Genomic DNA, 25663 nt, shown 5'->3' on the forward strand with positions numbered 1-25663 from the left:
CCCTGTAGTTTTATTTCACTGTTGTCTAGATATTATCAATAGTTTCGTGATTACTTAAGTCTACACGAAAATTAACGTCAATGCTCTAGAATGAATTCTAAGCGTGTGAAATTTTTCATATTTTGAAATATCGAAGAGAATTTTCGAATGGAGAGGAAAATTTGAAAAAAATCACCCATTCGCATGCCAAAGGTTTAGCCGAGCCTTAAGTTCATTCTACCGTAAATCAGAGAATCTAAAAATAAAATGCAAATTCAAAATTACAAATGCAATACCGTACATGTCGACAAATGATTACACATTTATTGTACTGTGTTCATTGTTATCATGAGGGGTTAAAATTGATACTAAAATATATAATACTTTTCGTAAAAGACCATAAAAGTTGACATGCAAGCAACAAGTGGTTTGCACTACTACCACTGGAGAGCGCTTGGATCAAACAAAACAAAAGCGAAGACCGCTGAGGCATTGCTTGTCCTGTGATTATGGTGTCATGTGTTGTTGTTTACACTGTATACACAACATTGGATGAGAAGGATCTTTGAAAACAATGAACCATACTTCGATATTCCCTGAATTGAATGCATTTTACTTGTATATAAATCCAAGGGTACACAATTGATGGTGCAAAGCATATACTACAGTCTACTTACTTTTCGAAATGTACCACCGAGGCGTTTCAGGTATCAGGCACATGCAGATTAAGAAAGGGAGAGGTAGACACGCTCCAAAAATGGCTAACATTGTCCAATCCATATATTTTCCCGCCACGAAGCACATTAGGATGCCTGTAATAAGAAGAAAAAAGTCCAATTATAAACTGCAACATTTATAGCCACTTGTGAGTTGTGTCAGGGTTTCAGTCCGGAAGCATACCGTCAAGTAAATAAATTAATATCTCTCTAAGCTGACCTGGCCTGTTTTTAACATTGGTTTGAGAAACGAACTCCCCCCCCACCCCAAATAGCCTTTCTTGATTGGTGCCTATTCAGTTGGAAAGTCTCCCAATCAGTAGGTTTACATATAAAGGGAATCGTGTTCCTCAATGTGTAATAACGTTATTCCATGCTATGTTTGTACTCGCCACGAAAACAGTCAAGTCAAGGTCGAAGCTTCCCCTTGCTTCCTCCTCACCCCCCTGGCCCTCCAGGGTTGCCACACTTGGTCTAAGCTGCTCAGTCGACACTTCGCGCGTTGTACGTATGCGGTTGATTTCGTCGGTTGAAACTGTTGCATATTGGCAACACTGTAGGTGGGCGGCGTGACCTTGACCGGACTGTTTTCGTGACGAGAGCTCTAGTAAATACCACGACGTTCATGGGAAATCTTGTCTGATTGAATGCATCTGACGTCATAGGCCCAATTATTTATTTTGTCCTCAGCTGTCATAATTGTACCAGGCAGCAGTAATTATATTTTTTAAACTTTGGGAGCAAATTTTATTTAGGCTAGTGAATTAAGTTTCAATTGATAATGAACGGAAATGACAGTATTTTTTTTTAAGCTGGCTAATTTGTGATGCCAGATTTTCGTATTCTCCAGAGCCTGGTGGCTAATATAACGCGGTGTGTATGAGAATCCAAGAAATGATGACATACCAAGTCTTAAGCCCTGTTCTGGCCACCAGAATCGGGAAGGGTACGTCTTCATGTACACAATAGTGAATTAATAAATTATAGTATTATACCAAATCTGTTCTGGTTTACCAGAATAGACAATTAACGGAAACCAAATCATTAGATTTATTATTATTACTATTATCAACAAACAATGTTATATATCGTACATTTCAAAGTATGTGCAATGCGTTAAAATGCACGCATAACTAAGTTCACGAATGAAAAGAAAAGGATATAAACAAATGTATAACTAACTCATTATTATAATTCTTCACTTACTAACTTCTAATTAATTACATAATACTTATTACAATAAAGTTCCATTAATTAGCTTCTATTCTATATATATTAACAGACTCGATTACTGTTCTGACTCCCAGAATGGGTAAAAAAAAATCCAGATGTGTAAAATCTCCTAAACAATACCATGTTATTATTATTATTATTATTGTACTATATATTGTATATTTTGAATAATAAACAGAAATAACAAAAAGGCGGGGGAACCGTTTAAATACAGAGAAACAGACGTCCTGGTTTATTTAAAGGCACCAGGACAGTAAGCGCATAGCCTCGAATGTATGCGGGTGGAGGCGGGCTTACTTCGGGAGTCCGCCTTCCCCTTAGACTATAGTAAAATACCAAGTCTTAATAATACCAACATTAGCAGTAATTATGACAATACAGGTTTACACACAATACGTCCACATGTTTTCAGTACCGTGAGCAATGGACTAAGATCTCGCTACATTAGGTCCAAGTTCCAATTCTGGCCATGTTTTTTTCTTTTGTATCTATTTTGTCATTCATCCTCATCGTCTCGATTGGGCAAAAAGGCCAGAAAATCGGCGTAAAATAAAACTAGATAATGTGTTTCCAGTGTATGAGCGTTAGGGAGGAAGATGAAAGATATAATCTCATCATGAACACCTATTTCGATTGTAGGCTCAGGAATTTAATATGACAATGAGGCTCTGGCGTGTTCTGTTTGTATGTGTTTGTGATTGATCCTTCATCCATTTCATCTCATCATCATTCATCCTCATCTTCGCTCGTCGCGATTAATCTAGTTCAATCAATCATTCTCATCTTCGCGATTAGTCAAAATCAGCAGAAAAGTAGAGGAAAACAATCGAAATTGATGAATCAATTAAAGACATGAATAATGCATTTTAACCAAATGCGTTCCCCATAGCTTTCAATGTGACGCTAGTTGCATTCACCAGCTCCATGGTTAACGAGAGTGGATATTCGACTGTTCAGTATGCTTCCAACAATATATGCAGTTAGCATAGTCCATCGTCTCTTGTTTTCTTTATCTTCCTCGGCCTTTATACACTTACTTTAGCTATACGTGCTTATGTTATGTTTAACGGAAGTTCTTCACGAGATTTGCTAAAATGAAAGACTCATATTGACCTTATAGACAGAAGAGAAACTCACCTATATTTCCTATGGCAGTGGGAAGGAGGCCGAGCCGGCCCCGGACCTGCGGCTGAACCGTCTCTCCAAGATACACAGGCAGTGATAATGATGCTATTCCTACGCAAAACCCAGCGATCGCTCTTCCAGACAGAATCATGGGCACATTGTGGGCAAATGCTATCAGCAACCACGCTGCAAAACAAAGAGGAATTGTCAGTGATTATTGTAATAAGAGTAATATTTGAAATACTGTATGTTAGTATTATGCCAGAGTTTTTTAGGTAGCAGTTATATTGTATGTTTTCAAGAGACCATCCATTATAAACGCGAAATGTCCTCGAGTGGCATAAAAGTTAAGTCTATTTGGAAAGTCAGAACTTTAAAGGTTCCCTGTGAACTTTATATCCACTAATGCAATTCGTAATAATTGTGCGGATTACTTGTTCACGTTTCACCATAATAGTAATGGTAAAACTATTAAGCATTGTTTCCATGTTTATTAAAACACTAAAACAGGGTTGTTAAAAGTCCAGGAATTTTAAATAAATTCAATTCCGGTCCAGGAGAGAAAATCAGCAAGCGGAAATGGGTTCTGGACCGTAAAGAACCTTTTTATCTGTAAAGTATTTCAATTCGGTCCAGGAACTTTTCCCCCGGATCGGTTAAATACGGTCCAGGAACCTTTTTCCCCTGGATGAATTTAAATACGGTCCAGGAACTTTTTCCCGGATCATTTAAATACGGTCCAGGAATCTTTTTTCCGGCTCAATTTGAATTCGATCCAGGAACCTTTTTGTCAATGAAACAATACGCAACTTATACCGAATTTGAATTGTGCGAGAAAAAAGGTTCCGGTAAAAATAAACATAACGTTTCCACCCTCAAACAGGGTCTTCTTCAGACAATGATTCACAATAAATTCTTTATATTTTCTATATATTTTATAATAATAATAATGTACGCTTGCAACACTATTTTTTTTTAATTTTCGCACTGTTTTAACATTTTCCCAGTGCTTTCATGAAGCCGATATGCATCATTATCTTATACATAGGTAGTTATTGTTCTTAGGAAACATGGTTGACTTGTTTTAGAAACACTGTTGCAGATTTTAAGTTACAGGGTGTCTACAAATGATTGAAGTGGTTTCATGAGGTTACTGTACATGTATTATTGAACGTATCACGAAGAAACTTCGCAGTTTTGTAGAGAAACTCAACCAGTTTTGTGACACACAAGTTATGGGGAGTTTTCTGTTCCCCGTGGCGCCGTTTAGCATATTTGTGACTTTCCGAAACTCAATGCTTTTTGTGCAATCTCAAAATTTAGAGTTTACGGCCCCTTCTTCAGCGAACACGGATATGTTGACATGTTAGAAAATTGGCTCATGCCACAGTTGGAGACAGACGGTGAGAACTTCATCCACCAGTTGGATGGTGCTCCGCCCCAGTTCCATCGCGATGTCGACGAATTCTTAACCACCAGGGTGTGAAAGCGATGGATCGGTCGTTGTGGAAATGATTATCAACAACTGCTGTCATTGCCTCAAGCTCCCCTGACTTAACTCCATGTCACTTTGTTGTGTGGAAGGTTATGTAAAGGATTTAGGGTTTGTGCCTTCATTACCGAGTGATCTAGCAGAACTGCGGGCCTGTATCATCAGTGCTTTTGATCGAATTGATAAGGACATGCTGCATCGCGTTTGGGAAGAACTTGATTATAAAGTTTATGTTTGCAGAATCATAAAGGGGGGACATATGGAACACTTGTAATGTGTCACAAAACTTGTTGAGTTTCTCTACAAAACTGTAAAGTTGCTTCACGATATGTTCAATAATACACGTACAGTAACATCGTGAAACCACTTCAATCATTTGTTGACACCTGTATTACCATTTTACCTGATGGAAATATCGTGAAAAAAATACCGACTAAGAAAAATTAATTGTGTATTTTTTGTTTAGAATTCTGAAATACTAATACACAATGCTCTAGGTGGAAAATTCTAGCTGGGGATACTTGTATGGTTCAACATAGAATGAAGCAGGTCAAGGAAGGGTTACTTTACGCAAATTTTCTTAACTGAAGGGTTGGCATCCTCCTGAGTTCCGACGAGCTCTTGTAATGATTTAATTTTTAGCCTTTACGATGTTTCTGAGAATATTCAGGAAGGAAGGGGTTTAAGTAGAATTATAATTCTACTTACACAAAACAAAAGGCATCGCCGTTCCTAGAATGGTCGCCTTTCGCCCAGCTTTCTCAATTAGTGTTCCTCCGATTACACCTCCTACCAGGGCAGCGAGGGGCATTATACCGCATATCCACGAAGCCTGGAAATGAGGAAATAGTATAACATTACCTGCGGAATTTGGTTGTTAGAGAGAGAGAGCTTTCAGCTAGTGATTTCAGAAGAGCACACACAGTCTGTTAACACAATGAGGTTAATTTGCAACGAGAGAATTCGGAATTGGATACTTGTGACACTTATTTTAATATTCATTTTATATTTTCATTTTAATGGTGATTTCATTAATAATTTTTTGGTCACTTTAGACATTGGATTAATACTCGAAAACGTATTTGTCAAATCACCACTATAATTTTTGAAAGTAGACGGTTCATTTGCATGAAAATATACAGTATACGTACTTTATATCCTTTTTATATCACGTCATGTATTATCACTTCTATGTTAACCATAGAAATTAAACTAACAGTTTACAAAGAAATATAATAACACTTTAAAAGTCCCATAAGAAATATGAGTGTTGTCACAGAAAATGCAGCATTACATTTTGTTAAATTTTGTTGTACCTCAATGAATGTTGAATATACTTGGCGTTTTTATACAATAATTATGCAATTATATAATTTTGCCAAGCTAAATTGTAATATAATTGCATTATAATAGTTCTACTACTTGCAATAACAATAATAATAATAGGTTTGTTGCTGAAATCAGTGACGAACTGAACTCGATGCATACGTCATTGCTACCAGTCTATCGGTGTTTCCAGAATAAAGATATATATTTTATACAAATTTTGACATGAGGCAGACTGGTTAGAGTGACGGGTTTCAAAGCCAGGAATTCTGAATTTGACAGCGTATTCATTTACTTCATTGGCCCATCATACATCCTCTCCGTCGCGATTAACCAAGACATTGTTTGTTCCAGTCAACTTTGGGTAATTTGGACTGGGCCTGCATATTGGAATCCGTAATCTTTGTCAAGTGTCCCTACCGGGAATCGAACCCGTAACCCCTTGATTTCAAAGCGACAGCGTTAGCCATCTCTCAAGCCAAAATACAGGTATAGATGCTAGTGGTGTTGTTAAATTTAATGTAATCAGTGGAGAAACCCTTACCTCCTGAGGTGTGATTGCCATGTAACGTGTAGAGTTTTCCTTCGTCATGGACACAAGGGCAGGCGACGTGTACGCAGACGCGAACCCAACAATCATGGAAGCCAGCGACACTGACAGAGAGGCCATCACCTGAAAGAAAAATAAATCATGACAATCATATACTGCAGTCAGTCATCGTGCAAACCTAATTTTCCTTTTTCATTGTTACCACATTTTAAGGTTAAATATACAGATGGAGGACAAAATAGTACGAACACCTGTGGAAAAGTATGTCACATTTCACACCGGCAATATAGCAGCACCACCTGGCACTGAAGTCTGCCACCTAGTGGCCGTGAAGGGGAAGGTATTAGTCTGTCAACAGCAGTCATTGGTGGTGCATTCGTCTATTGTACGCTCTCAAGAGACACTGCAATGTCAGACAGAGTTCCAAAGAGACATGATTGTTGGAGCACGTTCAGCTGGAGGCACGGTGACGGAAACCGCAAATCTTGTGGGGTGTGCAAAGAGCACAGTATCAGCCGTTATGACAGCATACACAACACAAAGTAAGATGGCGTCTTCAAAGCACAACAGTGGATGAAAGACAAAGCTTGCTGCTCAGGATAGGAGGGTGTTGAAGCGCATAGTGGCCCGAAAGCACAAGCAATCGTTATCCGAGATAACATCTGAAATGAACAGGCATCTCCAGGACCCCAGTTCAACCAAAACTATCAAAAGGAAACTCCATGCTGCAAACATTCCTGGCAGAGTGGCAATTTGTAAGCCATTGGTGAAATCACGTAATGCTGTCAAGCGACGCCAATGGTGCAGAGCTCACAGAAGTTGGTCCCCACATCAGTGGCAACAAGTCATCTGGTCTGATGAATTAACATTCACGTTATTTCAGACCACCGGGCGTGTTTATGTGTGGAGAACGCCCCGAGATGAGTTTCATCCTGACTGCATGTTTCAGACTGTAAGCATGGAGGTGGGTCCATTATGGTATGGGATGCGATAGTGTGGGACCACTTGTTTTTCTGCATGGGACGATCAACGCCAATCACTATCGGGGCATTCTGGGGGATCATCTCCATCCTTTTGTCCAGACTTTATTTCCTGGGGAGCGGCTGCTTTTTCAAGACGAAAACGCCCCTATCCACACTGCTGGGTCTGTCCAAACACGGTTCGAAGAACATGACGATGAAGTAGGATATCTTGAATGGCCCCCACAGTCTCCTGATTTGAACATTGTAGAACATTTGTGGGGATATTTGGAGTCCAAACTGCATGCTCAAAGTCTGCCTCCAGCCATACTTTTGGAATTGGAGACTGCTCTGGATGAAGAATGGCTCCATATTCCCTTAAACATTGTGCATGACCTCTATGCATCCATCCCACATCGCATACAAAGTGTACTTCAGTCACAGGGTGGTCCAACCCCATATTAATAAAGATTTTCTCTAATTTCACAGGTGTTCGTATTATTTTGTCCCCCATCTGTATATATTACAGTGATACCCAGATTTTACGTTCACGGGTCGTACATTTCCCTCCATACAAGTTTTCATGGTCCCAATAAAGACGTTATAAAATTGTCCTCAATCTCCTATTTCCTGCATTTTAAGTTATTTTTTTTGTTAAATATCTTGTTAAATATCTTTTGTGTGCATTTTGATACACCACAAAGTTTATCGTTAGCAATTTGTACGTTTTAATGTGTTGCTGGAGTCAATATATTTGTGTCAGTTGACATATCGCCGGCTGAATGTTGTTTTTTGTATCTCCAATTGTCGTCGGAAATGGTTATCGTGATGACGTACGTGTTAATGCGTCACGTTCCGAAACGACGTACCTGGATTTCAAGTTTTGTAAATTAATTGAGTTGGTGTTTTAAGTCCACTTTATTTATGCACAGTAAGGCTAATCGGGACTGGACCTACAGTTTAAAGTGAGATCCGATCCACTATGTGCCTCCACATCGAACCCGGGACACCATAAGTTTTGTAAATTATCAACAACAATAAATTGTTTTTGCAAATCTTTTAGTGTATTCAAAATCCACACACGTCAATCAGCTCTACTAAAATAGTTAGTGCAGGTGGACATACGACAAAACAGCATTCAGCCGGCGATATTTTGACTTCTCTGTGCTTTTCAGTACAACGTGGACGTGAACTTGGATAAACTATTTTTTTTTTTGGGGGGGGGGCATGTGGATGTTGTCAATTCCGATAAAGCGAGCAGTACAACAAGGAGTTATTCTTCAGAGGAACACTGGCCATTTCTAAAGGCATTAGCACAAGAAGAAGAAGCCCTCAAGCACACAACGCGTGACAGCAATCACTCCTAAGCGCCTAGCAACAAAACTCACGACCTTTGATCCTTTCGGGTGGAAAATACGAACCATCTGCGTCATATGTTGGCCTAGATTTCATATTAAACAATAAAAAAACGACCTCTTGAAGTCAAGAATAAGCGGGGAAGCAAGCGATAAAGAAGGCATGCTCATGCAGTCGAAACGTGGAGCTATGTTGTGTTCATGTTTAACCTCGCGGCTGGAGAAAAACAAGATAACGCTTATTGGTGATGTAAAACAGACGCAGTGTAAGCCTTGATTAACCCTGAAATGCATAAGTCTTCAGATGTACAGTCACGGACACTGCCGGCTTGTAATGAATACATTGACTTTCAATGTATTCATTACAAGCCGGCAGTGTCCGTGACTGTACACCATGTAAATAGTTGCAATTTCTGGTGTGATGGGAAAGTGACCTGAGTGTTGAGTCGGGGGTCAGGTCTGGGGCACACACATCTTACACTAAACCCTAAAACTAAATGCTAAGAGCTCTATACCTGGTCTTAACGTAACCGCATATGAAAAACTCAATATGCTGACCAAGGCAGAAATTTATTTTATTATAAAACATAAACTAAACGTAACGTTTCAACCTTCTAGCAAGGTCTTCTTCAGACTCTGTACCAAGTACAAATGTAACAAGGTACAAAACAGGACGATATGTAGGCTATACACAAAAATACTCCCCTCAAGACTATTAGAAAGTTGTTCTTGAACATTCTAGCAGGTGGCTTTCCCTTGTCAACTGTACATTCACCTGAAAGTGAATGTGGTTGGACTCTTTATCTCACGCTCTTTTTCCTTCTTCTCTCCTCTTTCTCTCTTGCCCTTTTCACACTTTCTAACACCTTCTTCCATTCTTTGTTATCTTCAGTCCCCCATGCCAGTTCATTGTGTCTTCTTCACCTTTCTTTTCTATTTCCTTGGCCTCCTTCTATTTTCTCACTAGTATTCTCTTCTCCCTTCCTATCTGCTTAGCCTCATCCCACTCTATGTCATGTGCTGTTTCTCTCGTGTGTTTAAATATCGCATTTCTCTCTCTCTCTTAAGTCGTACATCATCCCTATGTTGTTTCAACCTGTCTTTCAGCCTCTTTTTCGTTTCTCCTATGTACACACTCTGACATTCTTTACATTTCACTTCGTAGATAACCTCTTCCTCTTCTCTGTTTTCCTTTTTCTTGTCGATCTCCGGTTTTGTCCTGTTTTGTACCTTGTTACATTTGTACTTGGTACAGAGTCTGAAGAAGACCTTGCTAGAAGGTTGAAACGTTACGTTTAGTTTATGTTTTATAATAAAATACATTTCTGCCTTGTTCAGCATATTGAGTTTTTCATATCATGGAAACAAGGTTTAATGGCGTTATAACCGCATGTGCACTATTTAACCTAACCGGAATTGTTAAGTTAGCAGGGCAAGGATTAGAGTACTTAGTTTTGGTGATTGGTGGAAGGGTCGCCTTGGAGTCCCCCTTACGTTGATTAATGGGGAAGAAGTTAAGTAGTTTGAATATCGTTCGCGTACTTCTCACTATAGAATAAATTATAAGCGAATTACATTGAATAGCCTATCTCCGTATTGGCGTGGTTAGCACAGCAAAGTACCCGGCCTCCGTGGCGGATTGGTTAGCAGAGCACGCTACGACGGATGGGTCCCAGGTTGGAATCCCGGTCTGGGTATTGGTGTTCTTTGTGAGTATCCCCTCGTCTATTTCATATCATTACTCATCCTCATCTTCGCGATAGCCAAAAGTGCCAGAGAAGGAACGCTAAATAAAAGTCAAATCGCATTACATTGAATATGTTAATCTTTCATTGTATTAGATAAAACAGTTAACTGGCCAAAGAGGAACAAATACAAAAACTAATTAATGTGGGAATCAAGTGAACCTCACCTATGCATTTAAGATGGACAATTTCATCCATGTTTTCCAAGATTAATTCATGACGTTTTGATAGTTTTAAGGCCACTTTATGCACAGAAAGGCGAATCCGGACTAGACCCACAGTTTAGAGTGCGATCCGAACCACTAAGTGCTTCCACTGGATATCGAACTCGGGGACCCTTGATTACAAGAATCTCATGTTAAGTTTTAAAGCACTAGGTTTGAGTCTAGTTTTAAAGCATATACCTATAGCGTAGAATCTTAGAATCGCATCATATTGACTAAATAACGACCCGTTCATGATGCTACATTGATGTTTAGAATTTATCAACAACGAAAAATAAAACATATATCAGATCCATATCCACCTTAACAACCTGATGCTGTATAGGGACACTCAGTGCACAGAGGTTAGTTTTATGTGTTGTAAGTCCACTTTATGCGTAGGCTGGACCTTCAGTTCAATGTAGATTTGCAATGTGCCCCCACCAGAGATCGAATCGGGACCCGTTGTTTCCAAGGTGACAGCGTTACCATGTCATGACGAAGGCCCAGCACACACCCATGGACAAGAAAAAATCCCCCAGATCCTCGTTAACCTGCAAACATGCAAGTGGAAGGGGAGGCTCACCTTAGCACACAGAAGTCGAAACTTTGACGCACTTAAACGTCAATTTTGTGTGCGCTGCATTTTTCATTACCAAATATATTGAAGTGGACAGTAAATAGTTACTAATTTGATATTTACATGTCCTTGAATGGCTTTAAGAATTAAGATTAACAAAGAGAAGTGGAAAATGTGATAAGGGTTGTCTTTTTACATTAAGAATTAAGTGTATAAGTAATGTTCAATAAATTTGTAATTTTCACAAAACAATTTGGATATGATTGAAATTTATGAGTTGAGGATTCTCTTCCCCTTTGATATTGTTCAGTTAAAGTATTAGGTGAGTAATATGGTATTAAATGGAGTTAATTAATGAGGTATTCCCGTAGGTCACACCCGGAACTTTTTTTAAAAAATAATAACATTAATAATAAAAATGTTTTTACTGGCATAAAAGACATGAGATGAAAGGTTGCAATCTACATTTCCACCCAAAAAAATATGATAGATAAAAAAGTTGTAAAAATACAGAGTTTTCAAGTTTTGTGGTGGTAGGTGAAGCTTTTATCGTCGTGAGGGTTACACCCGAAACTCCAGTTATTCTTGAATTGCCCAAAAACAACGTTGTTCACAGAGCTCACTCTTCAGGACGGTAACAATGTCATCATTCCGACACTATAATGATGATATGGATGAGCTCAATGTCTTTGTTCACGCAATTTTTAGATTTGTGTCACACCCGGAACTCATGGATTGGCCCAAATACTCTAATTCATTGGAATTTTTCTGTGTCCGAATGAAACACGCCGATGAAAATCAGTACAAATACATTTATGATATTGACCAGAGGAAACTAACACATTCAATTAGATCCCGGCGTTGTCAACTAATTTAAACCAACATTTATGTTTGACAAGAAACCTAGACATAATCGAACGGATACTCTTGTGATCATGAGATAATTTATTCATTAATATTAAATTTGAAGGGTACAAATTCATTAAATTTTAAAAATAGCAAGCTATTTACGAGTAAAATTATTGGAATCGGCGCATCGACTTTTAAAGACGAATTTGCCGGCCCACTGGCTCACTAAGGTCGAGAATCACTGTGGCGGTTAGACTGTCCGGTTTCCTGGTAACTATCGTCTGAGACAAAGACGTCCAGCATGCACCTAATACAGTATTGTCTTCCAGAGAAAGAGTCTTAATTTGACGCCTGAATACTTATTAACATTGCCCTAATCGGTGGGTGGAAGTGACGTACCTGTGACCACGTGCATTTCTGCTGCTCCTCTGACCCGGGGACATTGAGGTCCACGTGGGTATCCGCTCTCATCAGCACCTTCATCTTGACGGATCGTTTCTCGAACACGTAAAACCGTAAAAGAGTCCTGCACCACACTGGCGAATGCGAGAACCACACGCGCGCACACACACTAACAAACGCCGGATGGGCTGTCAGTCAAACGGGTTTTTTGGAGGTCCTCTCGGTTATACACAGGATGTGCTAGTACGGCGAGGCTTTCCCCATCCCAACAAGCCGTGTGACGTACTCGGTCCTTCCAGTGACTTTCGGAAGAGGTCGTGTGGATTCAATATATAGTCGACCTCTGACGTCATGGAGGGGTTGAAGCTCAGTCGAGTGAAGGATGCTTATGAAATGAACGATAATTTTTTTTTTCAGGGAACGCATCTGCATGTCTTCGTCCCCCATCCCACTTCTTTAAACCGCCTCCGTTCTTATCAATCCGGTTTGACCTCTTGGTCTGCAAGTGTGTGTATGTACGAGGAGTGTTCGAAAAGTCCGTGGTCAAACATACGATTCCGCTACTTCCAAGGGAGACAGCTACCAGGCTGAGATTTAGATCTTTTCAGAATTTCTCTTGCAAAATTTTAGTAATCTTAATGTTGATGGCATGTCCTGTTTACCTTGATGTTTGTACTAATTTAAAGGCATCCGCACCGTGATTGTTTTATTTTATGTAGCTTTTCTCCAGTGGCCGCGGTGGCTCAGTCGGTAACGCGTCTGACTACCATGCTAAAGGTCCCGGGTTCGTTCCCCGGCCGGTTCAAATCCGGGAACTTTCCTAACGGAAGCGGCCCCGGCGCCCACCCAGCGTCGAATGACATGGGTTCCTGGGGGAGACCTTGGGGGGTAAAGGCGGTCCGGCGCGTGATGCTGATCACATCACCCCCAACCACGACCGGATCACATCACCCCCTATACGCCTTCATGGCGTGGTGCTAAGCACAGGGGAGCACTTTACATTTTTTTACTTTTTTTCCTCCAGTTTTAACTAATCGCGGTTAAATGATGATTGGATGAACGTGATATAGAGTCAATCTCCAACATCCATAAACCCTACATAGGATTGTATTAGCCAGGCGCCAGATCAGGCGAATACGGAGGGTGGATCAGTAACTATGTATGCACAGTATCGACCAGTGAGAAATTGAAAACTGGAACCGTTGCGAGTGATATTGGGTGTTGCTGCCGTGTGCAATTATCATATTTTTTCACAAGATCACAACTAAAGATGACAAAAACTTTTTTCGTGATGACTGATAACGTTTTATAATAATAATAAGGAGCTTGCATTCAAGTTTAAGTTATCCCGTTCGGGATTTCTCAGCTACGCGAGATAATGAGCCTCGGGGGTTCAATCTGTGTTATGTCTTGACTGCCACACGGGAGGCCCGGGTTCGAATCCTAGATGGGAATTTTCTGGCAGCTATCGAGCTAAACTAGCCTCTAATCAATGGGTGCCTGGGGGAGGGGTGGAGGCAGCCAGAGCGTGGTGTTGATCACACTACCTCTACTATGGTCGAGATTGAGAACGTATAGGGCCTCATCTCCACATCCAATATGCGCTTTCATGGCACAGAAGAGGACATTTGACTTACATTGCTTTTAGAATGAACTTGTATTTGTCACAGAACTAAAAAATAATCTGAAATTGTGTCTCGTAAGTAATGATTAAGTAATCAGCCTGATAAGCTGTGATTGAAGTACACAGTAATACTAGTTTAAGGTCGAGATATTTATTTCAGGCGTACATCAAGCTGTTGACACATATCGAGGAAAACTTTGTACTCTCTTTAAAGGCTAATGGTAGCAGAATTGGGACGATATTCACTGATAATTCACCAATTAGATAAAAATACTTCCCAGACAGATGTATGGATAAAATGTTACTTTCCAATGGCTCTTAGACCGCAAAGGAAAGTTATGAAGTCAAGAAAACCCAATATCCTAGACGTAGCGTCGTTGGTTTGAATCCCGGGTAAGGTGTCGAGCGTTTTGTTTTTTTCATTCATGTCGGGGGGTAAGGGTGGTGCTTTACGAAAAGCACCCAAATGTCACCCCCCTCCCACGTAGTACACAGGCAAACAAGGCTATGGCGCCTGGCCGTATAACCAGAATAATCTTTTGTGGGTTTCATGTTGTCTGTCCAATCCATGTCTGTCTGTGGTTGTCCACTCACTCGTACATCTCATCATCACTCATCCATTAGCAAAGTGATGTAAGATAATTAGCAATACAAATGTAAATATACCTTTAAAAATTCCAATTTATTTCACTGCAATATTTCAATAATATTTATAAATATTCGTGCAAGAACGAGCGCATTTCACGCTTTATTAGAGCTTACAAGATAGTCACAGCTTGTATAATAGAGTAATTGAACTATAGGCTTTTTTCCTCTCATTCCGTGTCTTTCTCTTTTCCTTTTCTCTTTGCCTCACTCTTGCTTTCACTCTCAATGTCCCCTTTTTCTTTTTGTCTTTCCCTGAGTCTTGCACTCTTTCTTCTCCGTTTGTTTCGTTCTCTCCTTTCGCTTTTCTTCTTTTAATGTCTTTCCCCCGCTGTTTTCTTGTCAGTATTTCACTATCCCCATTCTCTTCCTCGCTTTGCTTTCTCTTTCCTTCCTTTCTCTTTCCTTCCTTTCTTTTACTCTGTATATTTCCATTTTCTCTTTCCCTTTCTCTTTGCTTTTCTCTCTTTCCATTTCTCTTGGCTTTTCTCTCTCTTCCCTTCATTTCTTTGCTTTTCTTTCTCTTTATTCCCATTTTCTCTTCCCTTTCTCTCTGCTTTTCTTTCTCATTATTCCCATTTTCTCTATCCGTTTCTCTGCATTTCTCTTTCCATTTCTCTTTGCTTTTCTCTTGCTCTCTCCCTCTTTCTTTCAATCTTTTTATTTCCCTTTCCTCTTTGTCTCTTTGCTTTTCTCTCTCTTCTCTTCCTTTCTTTGCTTTTCTTTCTCTTTATTCCCATTTTTCTTTCCCATTCTCTCTGCTTTTCTTTCTCATTATTCCCATTTTCTCTATTCCTTTCTCTCTGCTTTTCTTTCTCATTAATCCCATTTTCTCTATCGCTTTCTCTGCATTTCTCTTTCCCTGTCTCTGCATTTCTTTCTATTTGCTTTTCTCTCTTTCCCTTTCTCTTTGCTTTCTCTTTCCCTTCCTCTCTTTGCTCTCTCCCTCTTTCTTTCAATCTTTTTATTTCCCTTTTATTTCCCTTTCTCTCTTTCAATCCCTATTTCTTTCTCTCTCTATTCCTTTTCTTTCTTTGCTTTTCTCTTTCACTCTCTTATTCCCCATTTCTATCTTTTACCACTCTCTCTCTTTCTCTTAGTAAGTCTCCACCTCGTCTCGATCTTGAAACAATGGTCTCGGTACCATCCATGACGTCATGTGACGTCGAACCTGATTTAGGAGCAGATAGATTGATCAGGCTGTCGCACTGTTCACGATCCTTTAGTCTCGGTATATTCTGAGAATAGTCGTGAAGTTACATGAAAAGAAACAAATGCCGGTCTCGATACCACGTTAAAGAGATCAATAAAGCTATGTAGGTCCAGTCCAGATTAGCCTATATTACACCAGATGGCATCGCGAACACAAGAAGGGGTTTATAGTTGTTTCTTTCGTAATTACTTGTACCTGCATATTTTCCTAAAACAGTATTACTCTTCGTCTGTTTAGTGACTGAAGTGAGCCTATACCTAGCAAGGTTTGTTTATGGAGCATGCCATAATATTGACGTAAATCGGGTCTTTATTCAATCAGTGGGAGTTGAAACCCCTTTTACTTATGCAGCCACGTTGAACTTTGACGTAGAATTGGTTGCTTCGCTTTAGGGGATAAAGTACAGCCCTGGTTTAAATAATTGTGAACAGGGTTGCCAAGGTAATTTACTCGTTACTTTTTTTACGTAAATTACGCGTAATTTACTTACCAGGTTTTTTTTTTACGCAGATGTAAAAATCTAACTTTCTTTCTTGAATTAGCAACATAAAAACTACTTCAATAATATTACATTTTAAACTTTAATTTTCTTACATATTTCAGCACAAAATCATTATTTTCTGAACATTGTACAACCACCTCACGCTCTCACCTCACTCACCGTTTTGTTAAAAATAGAATTGTTCTTTCACATATTTTTAAGAACTGAGAAACCTTTTCAAATATACGTCGTGCACTAGTGCTTGTATTTTTAATAATAAAATAACGATTAACGACAATTTTAATTGGATTTCAAACTTTTAGTAACAGCTTTATTTTTTTTTCATACGTATGATACACTTGCATGGTTAATTAGGATGTGAATATGGAATAAAAGCACACACAAATTCGTAAGTAACTTTTTGAAAGTTCTTTTTTCCTGCCACTGCCGACTGGCACACAGAACAATAACCATCGCAAGAACCACGTTTTATTTTAATTTTTATGTTTGATTTAACTTTTTCCACATTTGCTCCCGCACTATGCTAAACCTCATCTACTAAGGGAAAGTAAGCTGTCCTTGTCCCCCCGGTTTTGGTACCATGCCCCCCTAGTTTTGGGTCCCAATCGCCGCCACTGTTCATATCAAACATAATATTGATGAATTATGCAAAATGTTGCAGTTTTTAGTTCAATACGAAGGGTCATGGGTACCACTGTAACAAGGAGGTGGTTGTATGACACCCAAAATGAGGCTCCTTCACTCTGGCAATTTTATTTTTCTCTATAAAACTTACATGAAAGCTAGATTGAAAAGACTTTTCTTTGTTGGCATCGAGTAATAACTGTGTGAATACCATAATGTCACTGTGGGTCACCCAGATTCGTCCAGTGGCCAGTAAGTCGGGCACCACCACTCCACTGTATTCCCTTAACCAGAAAACTTTACTTTGAAAGAATTGAGTAAGGGAGAAAGTAATAAAGGTGCAGAAGCGAAAGAGATAAATGAGCCCGCCTCTTTATTTCTCTCAGATGTTTCTTTTTCTTCTCTTTGTAGCACTTGCCGAGCTCCGCGGCCGAGTGGTTAACACGCTACGACGCCGAGGGGACGCGGGTTCGAATCCCGGCCTGGGTATGGGTATCCATAAATTTCATGGTATCACTCATCCTCACCGCGGCGATTAGCCAAAGGTGGCAGAAAAGCGAAGTGAAATAAACCAAATCAATCAATCTTCCTTTATCACACACACACACACACACTCCTTCATTTTTCTTTTTTTCCCAACAGATAGAGAAGAAAAAAAACTTTTTAAAAATAAAAGGATATAAAGGGGAGAGTAAGCAGACATAGAAGAAAAACATTGATTTGGCTTATTTTAGATCGCTTTTCTGCCACTTTAACTAATCGCGAAGATGGGTGATAACATGATAAAAATTGATGAAAGGGCACTCACGCACATGCCCAAGCCGTGATTTGAACCCTGGACCTCTGGCGTCGTAGCGCGCTGTGCTAACCACTCAGCCACGGTGGTCGACAGTAAGATAAGGAGAGGGGTTCGAGTCCTGGCCAGGACAAGAGTAGCAGAGAAGCGACAAATAAAATATTTCGTATGTCAAAACTTCACCCAGAGTTCGAACCTGGGACTGCTTCAGAGCACGTTAAGCACAGACAAACCCGTCTGAATTTAAGCAAGCTGCTCTTACCTGGGGGACTATCGTCCTCGGCGTGGATTCGACCTCCTCATCGCCGCCGAGTTTGAAGTACACCATCGGCGTCGCGTCCGTCTCCTCGGCGTCCTTCTTCTCATCTTTCTCCTTGAGTACTGGGACCAGGCCCGGCAGCTGGTTGGCCGCGAGGAGTAGGTTGAGCTCCTTGTAGTTTGTGTTACGGCTCATCTTGCCCGGAGAAGCACCGCGCGAAACCTCGACGACTCTGAGATGTCCCCCTCGGCGGGGTGAGAAGGTGCTCGCGCTTAAGTGTTAACTTAATCCACACTAAGTTGCAGCGCTGCACTTCACAACAACACTTCTACAATTCCACTGTCTCACAAGCGATGCACTACTAACGAATACTGTCGGCTCTGTCCGCTCGTTCATTTTGTACCTGTCGTGTTAAGACTTCCTTCAGTGTTGCCAACCGCCATGTACAAGAAAGTCACTACACGAGCTCTTATATTCTCGGAGACCCTTTTGTCTCCATGCTTTTACTTCTCTATGAATATGAGCGTGTACCTTTGGCCTGTTCCAGTAAAGACTCTTTTGAAAATTACCTTCCTTTCGGAAAAGCGATATGATACTCCAAATTTTGCAGAAAAGAATTACATCCATGGAGAATTCCTTCTGTAGCATGTTTATTCCTTCTGCTGATGTCCACAAATTTACGGTAGGAAGTGTTCTTTCGTTGCATTGTACCGCCAGAGCTTAACTCAATATTTGAAGTCTTAAATTATTATACGTTGTTCAAGATTCCTTTGCACTGAGAGTCAGAAAAAAAATTGTATGTAAGTAATTTAAGTGTGTCAACATCTGACGTTACTAAAGTTGCATTATCATTAAAAGGCACTGCAGTTATAATGCCATTTTTTTTCTTTCAAATTGACGCTTAAGCTATTCTAAAGAGTGTTTCATAAAGTGCGCAGGTTTTAAATGGCTTGTCATTTTTTTGTTTGAAGGTTGGCAACACTGTTCTTATCATTTTCGTTATCTCTTATAATTCCGATTATTAATTGGGCAATTGGGTTTTCCTTCAGATATTCTGAGTTGCCATGAAGAGGTTTACTATCGAGCAACGCGTCGTTATTTTGAAAACACATTACAGAATGTGCTATGCAGAGACAGTTCATAAACTGTCGACTATGCGGTAGCTATGCATTGTTTGCTTAACTGGTGTTTATTTCTTGCGCCCTGACAACAATAGAAAAGTACGGGAAATCGTATATTCACGGTTTCCACTTCATCCAGAGCAGGCCACTCCCCGTTTCTGTAATGTGTCTTCAAAATAACGACGCGTTGCTCGATGGTGAACCGTTCCATGGGAACTCAACTGGACATGTGGGGGGAAAAATTGACCAATTAATAATTGGAAAGGTTGCCAACAGTGTTGCCAACCTTCAAACAAAAAAAATGGCAAGCAGTTTAAAACCTGCGCACTTTATGAAACACCCTTCATAAGGTTATAGAATAAAATTAGTGGCATTTTCACTGCTTCTATTAATAAATTTTCATTAAAACAAATTTTATGTACATGCATACGGGCCATTTCTTCAAGCCTTTGCAGATTTCCTCTGCTCAGATTTGCATAACATTCTGTCTGGGGCCCTCCCCCATGGCGCAGTGGTACCGTCGTAGCCTTGTAATCAAGGAGTCCCGGGTTCGATTCCCGGTGGAGGCACACAGTGGTTCGGATTCCACTTTAAACTGTAGGTCCAGTCCCGATTAGCCTTACTGTGCATAAAGTGGACTTAAAACACCAAATCAATCAATCATTCTGTCTGGTTGCACGTAGCTAAATAATCTCTCCGCAATATTTTCCTACCCACGTTTCATGTCTGCATGAGCTCGTCACAAGTTTATTTCAATTCCCCCCCCCCCAATCTCTTCGCGGAGAGCTCGAAATGGCACCGATTCTAGTGGTATTAATCCACAGTTGGAAACCCTTTCACGGCAACTTTCGCATTGGTGGGTGTTGGAGGCTTGCGCCCGGCAGTCACCTGCGCCAAGTCTGAAGAGCAGACTCCTTTTCTCTAATCAGCGAGTGGCTTGGGCGAGTGGAGACCTTGGCAACGTGCGAACGATGTCGAGGTGCCGCTTTCGTATTAATGTTCAGAGACGATTCGAAAGCGCAGTAGTGATGTTATGCTCTGGATGGTTAATAACATGGACAGACTCAGCTGCCTGTTCTACGCGTGTGAAATTTAAGTTCACTTCACGTAGGCTATTCGGAACTGGACCTACAGTATAAAGCGACCGGTCTCCGTGGCGGGACGGTTTGCACGTGACACCAGGGGTCCCTGATTCATATCCCGGCCTGCTCATGCGTGTTCTTTGTGATTGCTCCTTCCTCTATCGTCACATCATCTTCATCTTTGCGATAAGCCAAAAGTGGCAGAAAAGCTAAGTAAAATGAATCAATCAGTTTAAAGCTGGATCCGTACCACCGTGCCGTGTGCCTCCACCAGGGATCGAACACTAGACCAGTTGTTTACAGGGCGACTGCGTAACCGCTACGTTGTTCTTTTAACTCCAATTTGTCTCAGATCGGCTCATAGTGACTTAATCTATAGTTTAAAAGAACCTAACTACTGTGTTATGTGCTTCCACCGCGAATCGAAACCAGGAACCCCCCTTGCGTGCTCTATGCTGGCAGACAATTTTTTTTTCGGTACCTTGAAGATGGTACCGAACATATTATTGTTCTGCGTCCCTTCGCTTAGAACACGAAAATGCTTTAATTTTTAACTTTGCTCATTTTATGGCCGTTTAACAAGTATAGTGATTTTTTTTCTTTCTTCATTTTTTAGGTTTCTTAACTCAATTTTAATCCTATCGTACACTCATCTCCCAAAATTGTACAAAGTAAAATTCATATTTTTGCGCGCACGCGCACACGCATATAGCAAGAGAGAGAGAGTAGGAATCCTTTCGTGTATGCATGTATACAACCTCGCACACAGCCTAACAATTCTCACTAATGAAATGATTTTATCACTATAAACAAAATGTATGACTTATCTACAAATAATCGGGCGATACCCTCTTTGTATATGTGAAGAAATAGCATATTAAAGTAATAATTGGTTCGTGGTTTGTACCAAAAGTCTCGATTGACACAAAGTCGCATTCTCGTCCCGATTGTTACAAGATCGTTCCGGTCTCTAAGTAACTAAATCTCTAGCCTTCTTAAACCCGAAGGTTGATGACTGCAGCAACACAGGCCTTCCAACTGTCCCTATCCTGAGCAAGATCTATATGCTCTTTTCCATCCCTACCAATTTCCTTTAGGTCCATCTCAACGTTATCCCTCCATTTTCGTCTCCCTACAGTTCTCTTACCATCAGGTTTCCCAACAAGAATCCTGTAAACTCTTCTTTCCTCTCCCATTCGTGCCACATGGCCTGCCCACCTAAGTCTTCTTGATTTAATCATTCTTATAATATCCGGACATAAATACAAATTATATAACCTTCTCCACTCACCTGTCTCCTCATCCCTTTTAGGCCCAAATATTTTCCTAAGGATCTTATTTTCATATACTCTCAATTTATGTTCCTCTTTCAATGTAAGGGACCAAGTTTCCTTCCGGTCTCACGATCCCTAAATTGGATCTACAGATTTTCTGTTTTGTATTCTTCCTTTCTTTCTTCTCCCCTGGATTTTTTTTTCAGATCACTATGCCATGCTGCGAATTCGTTAAAAAATACTGCTTTGGTCATATATACAGGGTGTCCCCGTAGAACACCGACAAACTTCCACAGCGTCTACAAGACATTTTTGAGATTTCGTTTCAACTTTCCAATATTTTACAATAAATGTGTATAACCCGTATGAATGCAACCGTGCTATACAGATTCAGGGTTGCCACTGGCATTTATTTTTCTGTTGTAAAACTAGAAAAATCTTTAGTCCGCTACGGGCTACGTGTATGGTAGTTAAAGGCAAGGGCCTCCCCTGATGCGTGAACAGTTCGTTGTAACGAAGTCACTTGACCGCAAAATCTTCTCAAGAACATGAAGTTACTTGCACAATTTGAAAAGAAAACCCTTGTGATGTGATCTTGACGCCATCTCTGCTGCAATAACACTCTTCATAGCTTATTAGTGCCTTAACTAATACAGACCATAATGATTGTGTTAACCATCAATTGTGTCATGTGGTCGCATACATACAGTAAAAAATACAAGACTCGTTGCATCCCAAACGTTACAAAGAAAAGATGTCGCCTTTATGTGCACTACGAGCTGTGAAACTTGTTTAATAATTTTTAAGACATAAAAGCCACTGAAGCTTTTTCTGGTGCAATTCTGCGTGACGTAACATGAGGGGTGCGGAGGTATGGCTCCCACATATTCTCGATCTCTGCCATTCTAGGGGTGATGTGATCATCACCACGCTTCGGTGTCTTACCGTCACCTCTATTCAGGGTATCCAGGGACGACAGGCTGAATGCGTTCTATACCTACGCATGCAGGTTGCTAATCAGTGACTTATCTCCACCTCCCTACTAAAAATATTGACAATTGCCCAAAATTTGGTCATTTTGGCCCTAAATTACCCTTACATCCTCATAAATACAAACTTACCCTCGTCCGATAGAAAATTCTTGAAAATCCCGTCCCCTATAATTATTAGTGGCGTAATTGTATATGGTTCTCAATGTAACCCATCCTATTTCCTATTCGTGTGATAATAAAGAGTAACTTGCTTATTTAGAAATTCAATTACAAAAAAAGTAATGCAGATATATATTTAATTCTTTGAACAGCATCAAGTATAACAATTAAGTTTTATGTTTACACAGTTTTAAAGATGATATCAGGCAGATGGCGTCCATTATTCTCAATACACTGCGTTAATCGAACTCGGAAGTTTCGTTCAACTCTTTCCAGCATATCGACGGATATGTTGGCGACAGCTTGACGAATGTTGTTCTTCAGGTGAGCCAGGGTCCTAGGACGATCGTTGTAAACAAGTGATTTGATATAGCCCCATAAAAAATAGTTGGAAGGGACAAATCAGGCGACCGTGCTGGCCAGCGCAGATCGCCCCTCAAGGAGATGAGGCATCCTGGGAAGTGTTGCCGCAAAACAGTCGTTGACACACGCGCTGTGTGTGCCGTAGCACCGTCCTGCTGGAACCATACATCTCCCACTTCCATCTCGTTGAAAATTTAAATTAAAATGCAACTTGTCTTTTGTACACGGCAGAATTGGATTTCACGCGAAAGAGAGAGAGACCTAAATGTCCAGCTCTCTTCCACGTATTACACCTTGGGCTGCATGTTGCAGGCTAGCTAGGCTCTGGCGCCTGTACTATCAGCTAGTATAATCTTGGTGGAGCTTATGTTGTGTTGTGTCCATGTGTGTTTGTCAGTCCATTTTATGCGGAACTGGACCTACAGTTTAGAGTGGGCCCCGGTCCGACCCTCCTCATGTCCTTGAAGCAGGTATCGAACCCAGCACCAAGGACGCATTTATGAGGGATTCAGGGGGTCCGGACATCCCCGAAAGACTTCCCAGGTATCAAAATTTTAAAAAAATGAAAGTAAAGTTGCTTAGCATTGGTTGTATTTATCGATAGTTATTTCTGGCGAACTTATTGGAAGGCAAGGATTATATGAGGATCATACGGCTTTAAATGACTGCACCAAAGAAAATTTATGCACGCTACTAATCATGATAGTATGCATAAAATATCAATCAAGAATTTTAATTTTACTTTGACATTAATTTTCTTGTCAGATAATGAAGAAATGCTGTTATACCTCCATTCATATACCGTCTTTTCACCTAATCAGACAATTGTAATACAATATCCAATTAGGCCACGGTGGCTCAGTCGGTAACGAGTCTGACTACCATGCTAAAGGTCCCGGGTTCGATCCTCGGCCGGTTCAAATCCGGGAACTTTTCTAACGTTGGAAGCGGCCCCGGCGTCGAATGACATGGGTACCTGGAGGAAACCCTGTGGGGGGGGGGTGGTAAATGCATTCAGGGGCGTGATGCTGATCACATCACCCCCACTCACGACCGAAACAAGAAAGTGTGGTGTTTTACCCCCACACCCCCAATACGACTTTTTGGCGTGGTGCTAAGCGCACACTTTTTTTTTAAATTAAGTTACATATTTTAATTAATATTTTTTTTTAAGCCTTTACGTTATTATTATATTGTGTTTGTGATTTCATCCATTTTATCTTGTCACCATTCATTCTCATCGTTGCGATTAGCCAAACGTGGCAGAAAAACGAAAGTAAAACCGAAACTATATTAAAAATCACAACCATGTCTTAGGGTAGCAGAGAAGAACATTCATTCATTGTCTGCTTAACCGAATGGAACCACTCTGAACCGCTTCCAACTGGTTTTCCTGGCTGACTAATCCAGAAGGTGTTTCCTGGCATTGCGTGGAGACTGAGAGTGTCTCGCTAAAAGCTACCAGCGTTTGCGAGACATGATTACATTGACCTTGCCAGCCGTTTCCTCGCTCCGGGCCATGGTGAACTCTCACGGGTCCACCGCAGTCTGGCTGAAATATTTTGCTCTGAAAATTTGATGGTTTTACCCGTTTATTCCGTGTTGAAAACATAATTTTGTAAAATTTACTTAATGGCTCTGCCTTTTCAGTCGTTACGCGAATACGAAGAAGCTTCGGCTCAAGACTATTCCCAACTGTCTCGTGTTCTCTACATTCTCTTATTATAATCTCACGTTTCTTCTTTCATCTCCGTGACTAGTGATCCTGTCTTTAGGAGATGAGCTCCATGGCGGTGTGGTTAGCATCGCGCTACTATACCAGGGATCCCGCGTTCGAACCCCGGCCTGGAGATGGGTATTCTTTGTAAGTGTTCCGTTATCTACTTCATGATACCATCATCATTCATCCTCATCGTTGTGATTAGCAAAAAGTGGCTGAAAGCGACATAAAACCTAATTCATTCAATCAGAAACACTTTCTTAACCCATAGGCCAGGCCTTCCTGATAGCGTAGTGGTAACGTCGTCACATTGTAATCAAGGGTTCCCAGTGGAACCTCTTGCGGTGTGTATCCAACTTTCAAGTCGAAAGTCCAATCCAGATTAGCCTTTCTGTGCATAAAGTGGACGTACTGTCTGGCTGCCTTAGCCGAAACTATGGACGGAAGTGCGCATGCGCCAACCGGACGCGTTCAGTGGCTAAATAAGGGTGAAGGAGCTTTGGACAGGAAGCGGTTTCCTTGAAAATCGTCTGCTGTAGAAACCGCAATGAAGTTTCAACGTAGTAACATCGCCGCCAAAATACATACAGAGATGTTTACGAATTCTGTAAGGGTTATGCAAGCCAGTCATATACTATATCAGAAAAGTATTCATATCGTCACATTAGTAGATAAACTTGTTTGTAAACCAGTAGCTTTATTTTAGATCATTCAGTTAAATTGATCTTCTTAGTAAATATTATAATTAGCACAACTGTACACAACAATAATCAGG

At 40.5% G+C, this 25663-nt stretch overlaps 2 protein-coding genes across 4 annotated transcripts in view; one reads left to right on the plus strand and one right to left on the minus strand.

Moving 5' to 3' along the window:
* The window catches only part of Roc2 (Regulator of cullins 2), a 126728-nt gene that overhangs the window by 18838 nt on the left and 82227 nt on the right, over window positions 1-25663 (plus strand). The gene's annotated exons all lie outside the window — the stretch shown is intronic.
* Window positions 1-25663, minus strand: part of LOC145982005 (facilitated trehalose transporter Tret1-like) — a 71243-nt gene that overhangs the window by 4242 nt on the left and 41338 nt on the right. Inside the window, exons 1-5 of one of the 3 annotated variants that reach the window (XM_083115541.1) lie at window positions 18181-18540; window positions 6416-6544; window positions 5254-5377; window positions 3066-3239; window positions 657-791 (exon numbers count right to left, since the gene is read on the minus strand). In XM_083115541.1, coding sequence (XP_082971667.1) covers window positions 657-791; window positions 3066-3239; window positions 5254-5377; window positions 6416-6544; window positions 18181-18372 — 754 coding nt within the window. In that variant the 5' untranslated portion in view covers window positions 18373-18540. Of the gene's footprint in view, window positions 1-656; window positions 792-3065; window positions 3240-5253; window positions 5378-6415; window positions 6545-12511; window positions 12831-18180; window positions 18541-25663 lie in introns of those variants that run through there. The other 2 variants (XM_083115542.1, XM_083115543.1) reach the window with 2 other exon arrangements.

The sequence above is a fragment of the Lepisma saccharinum genome, chromosome 30 (assembly GCF_977018435.1).
Source record: "Lepisma saccharinum chromosome 30, izLepSacc3.1, whole genome shotgun sequence".
NCBI classification, from domain to species: Eukaryota; Metazoa; Arthropoda; class Insecta; order Zygentoma; family Lepismatidae; genus Lepisma; species Lepisma saccharinum.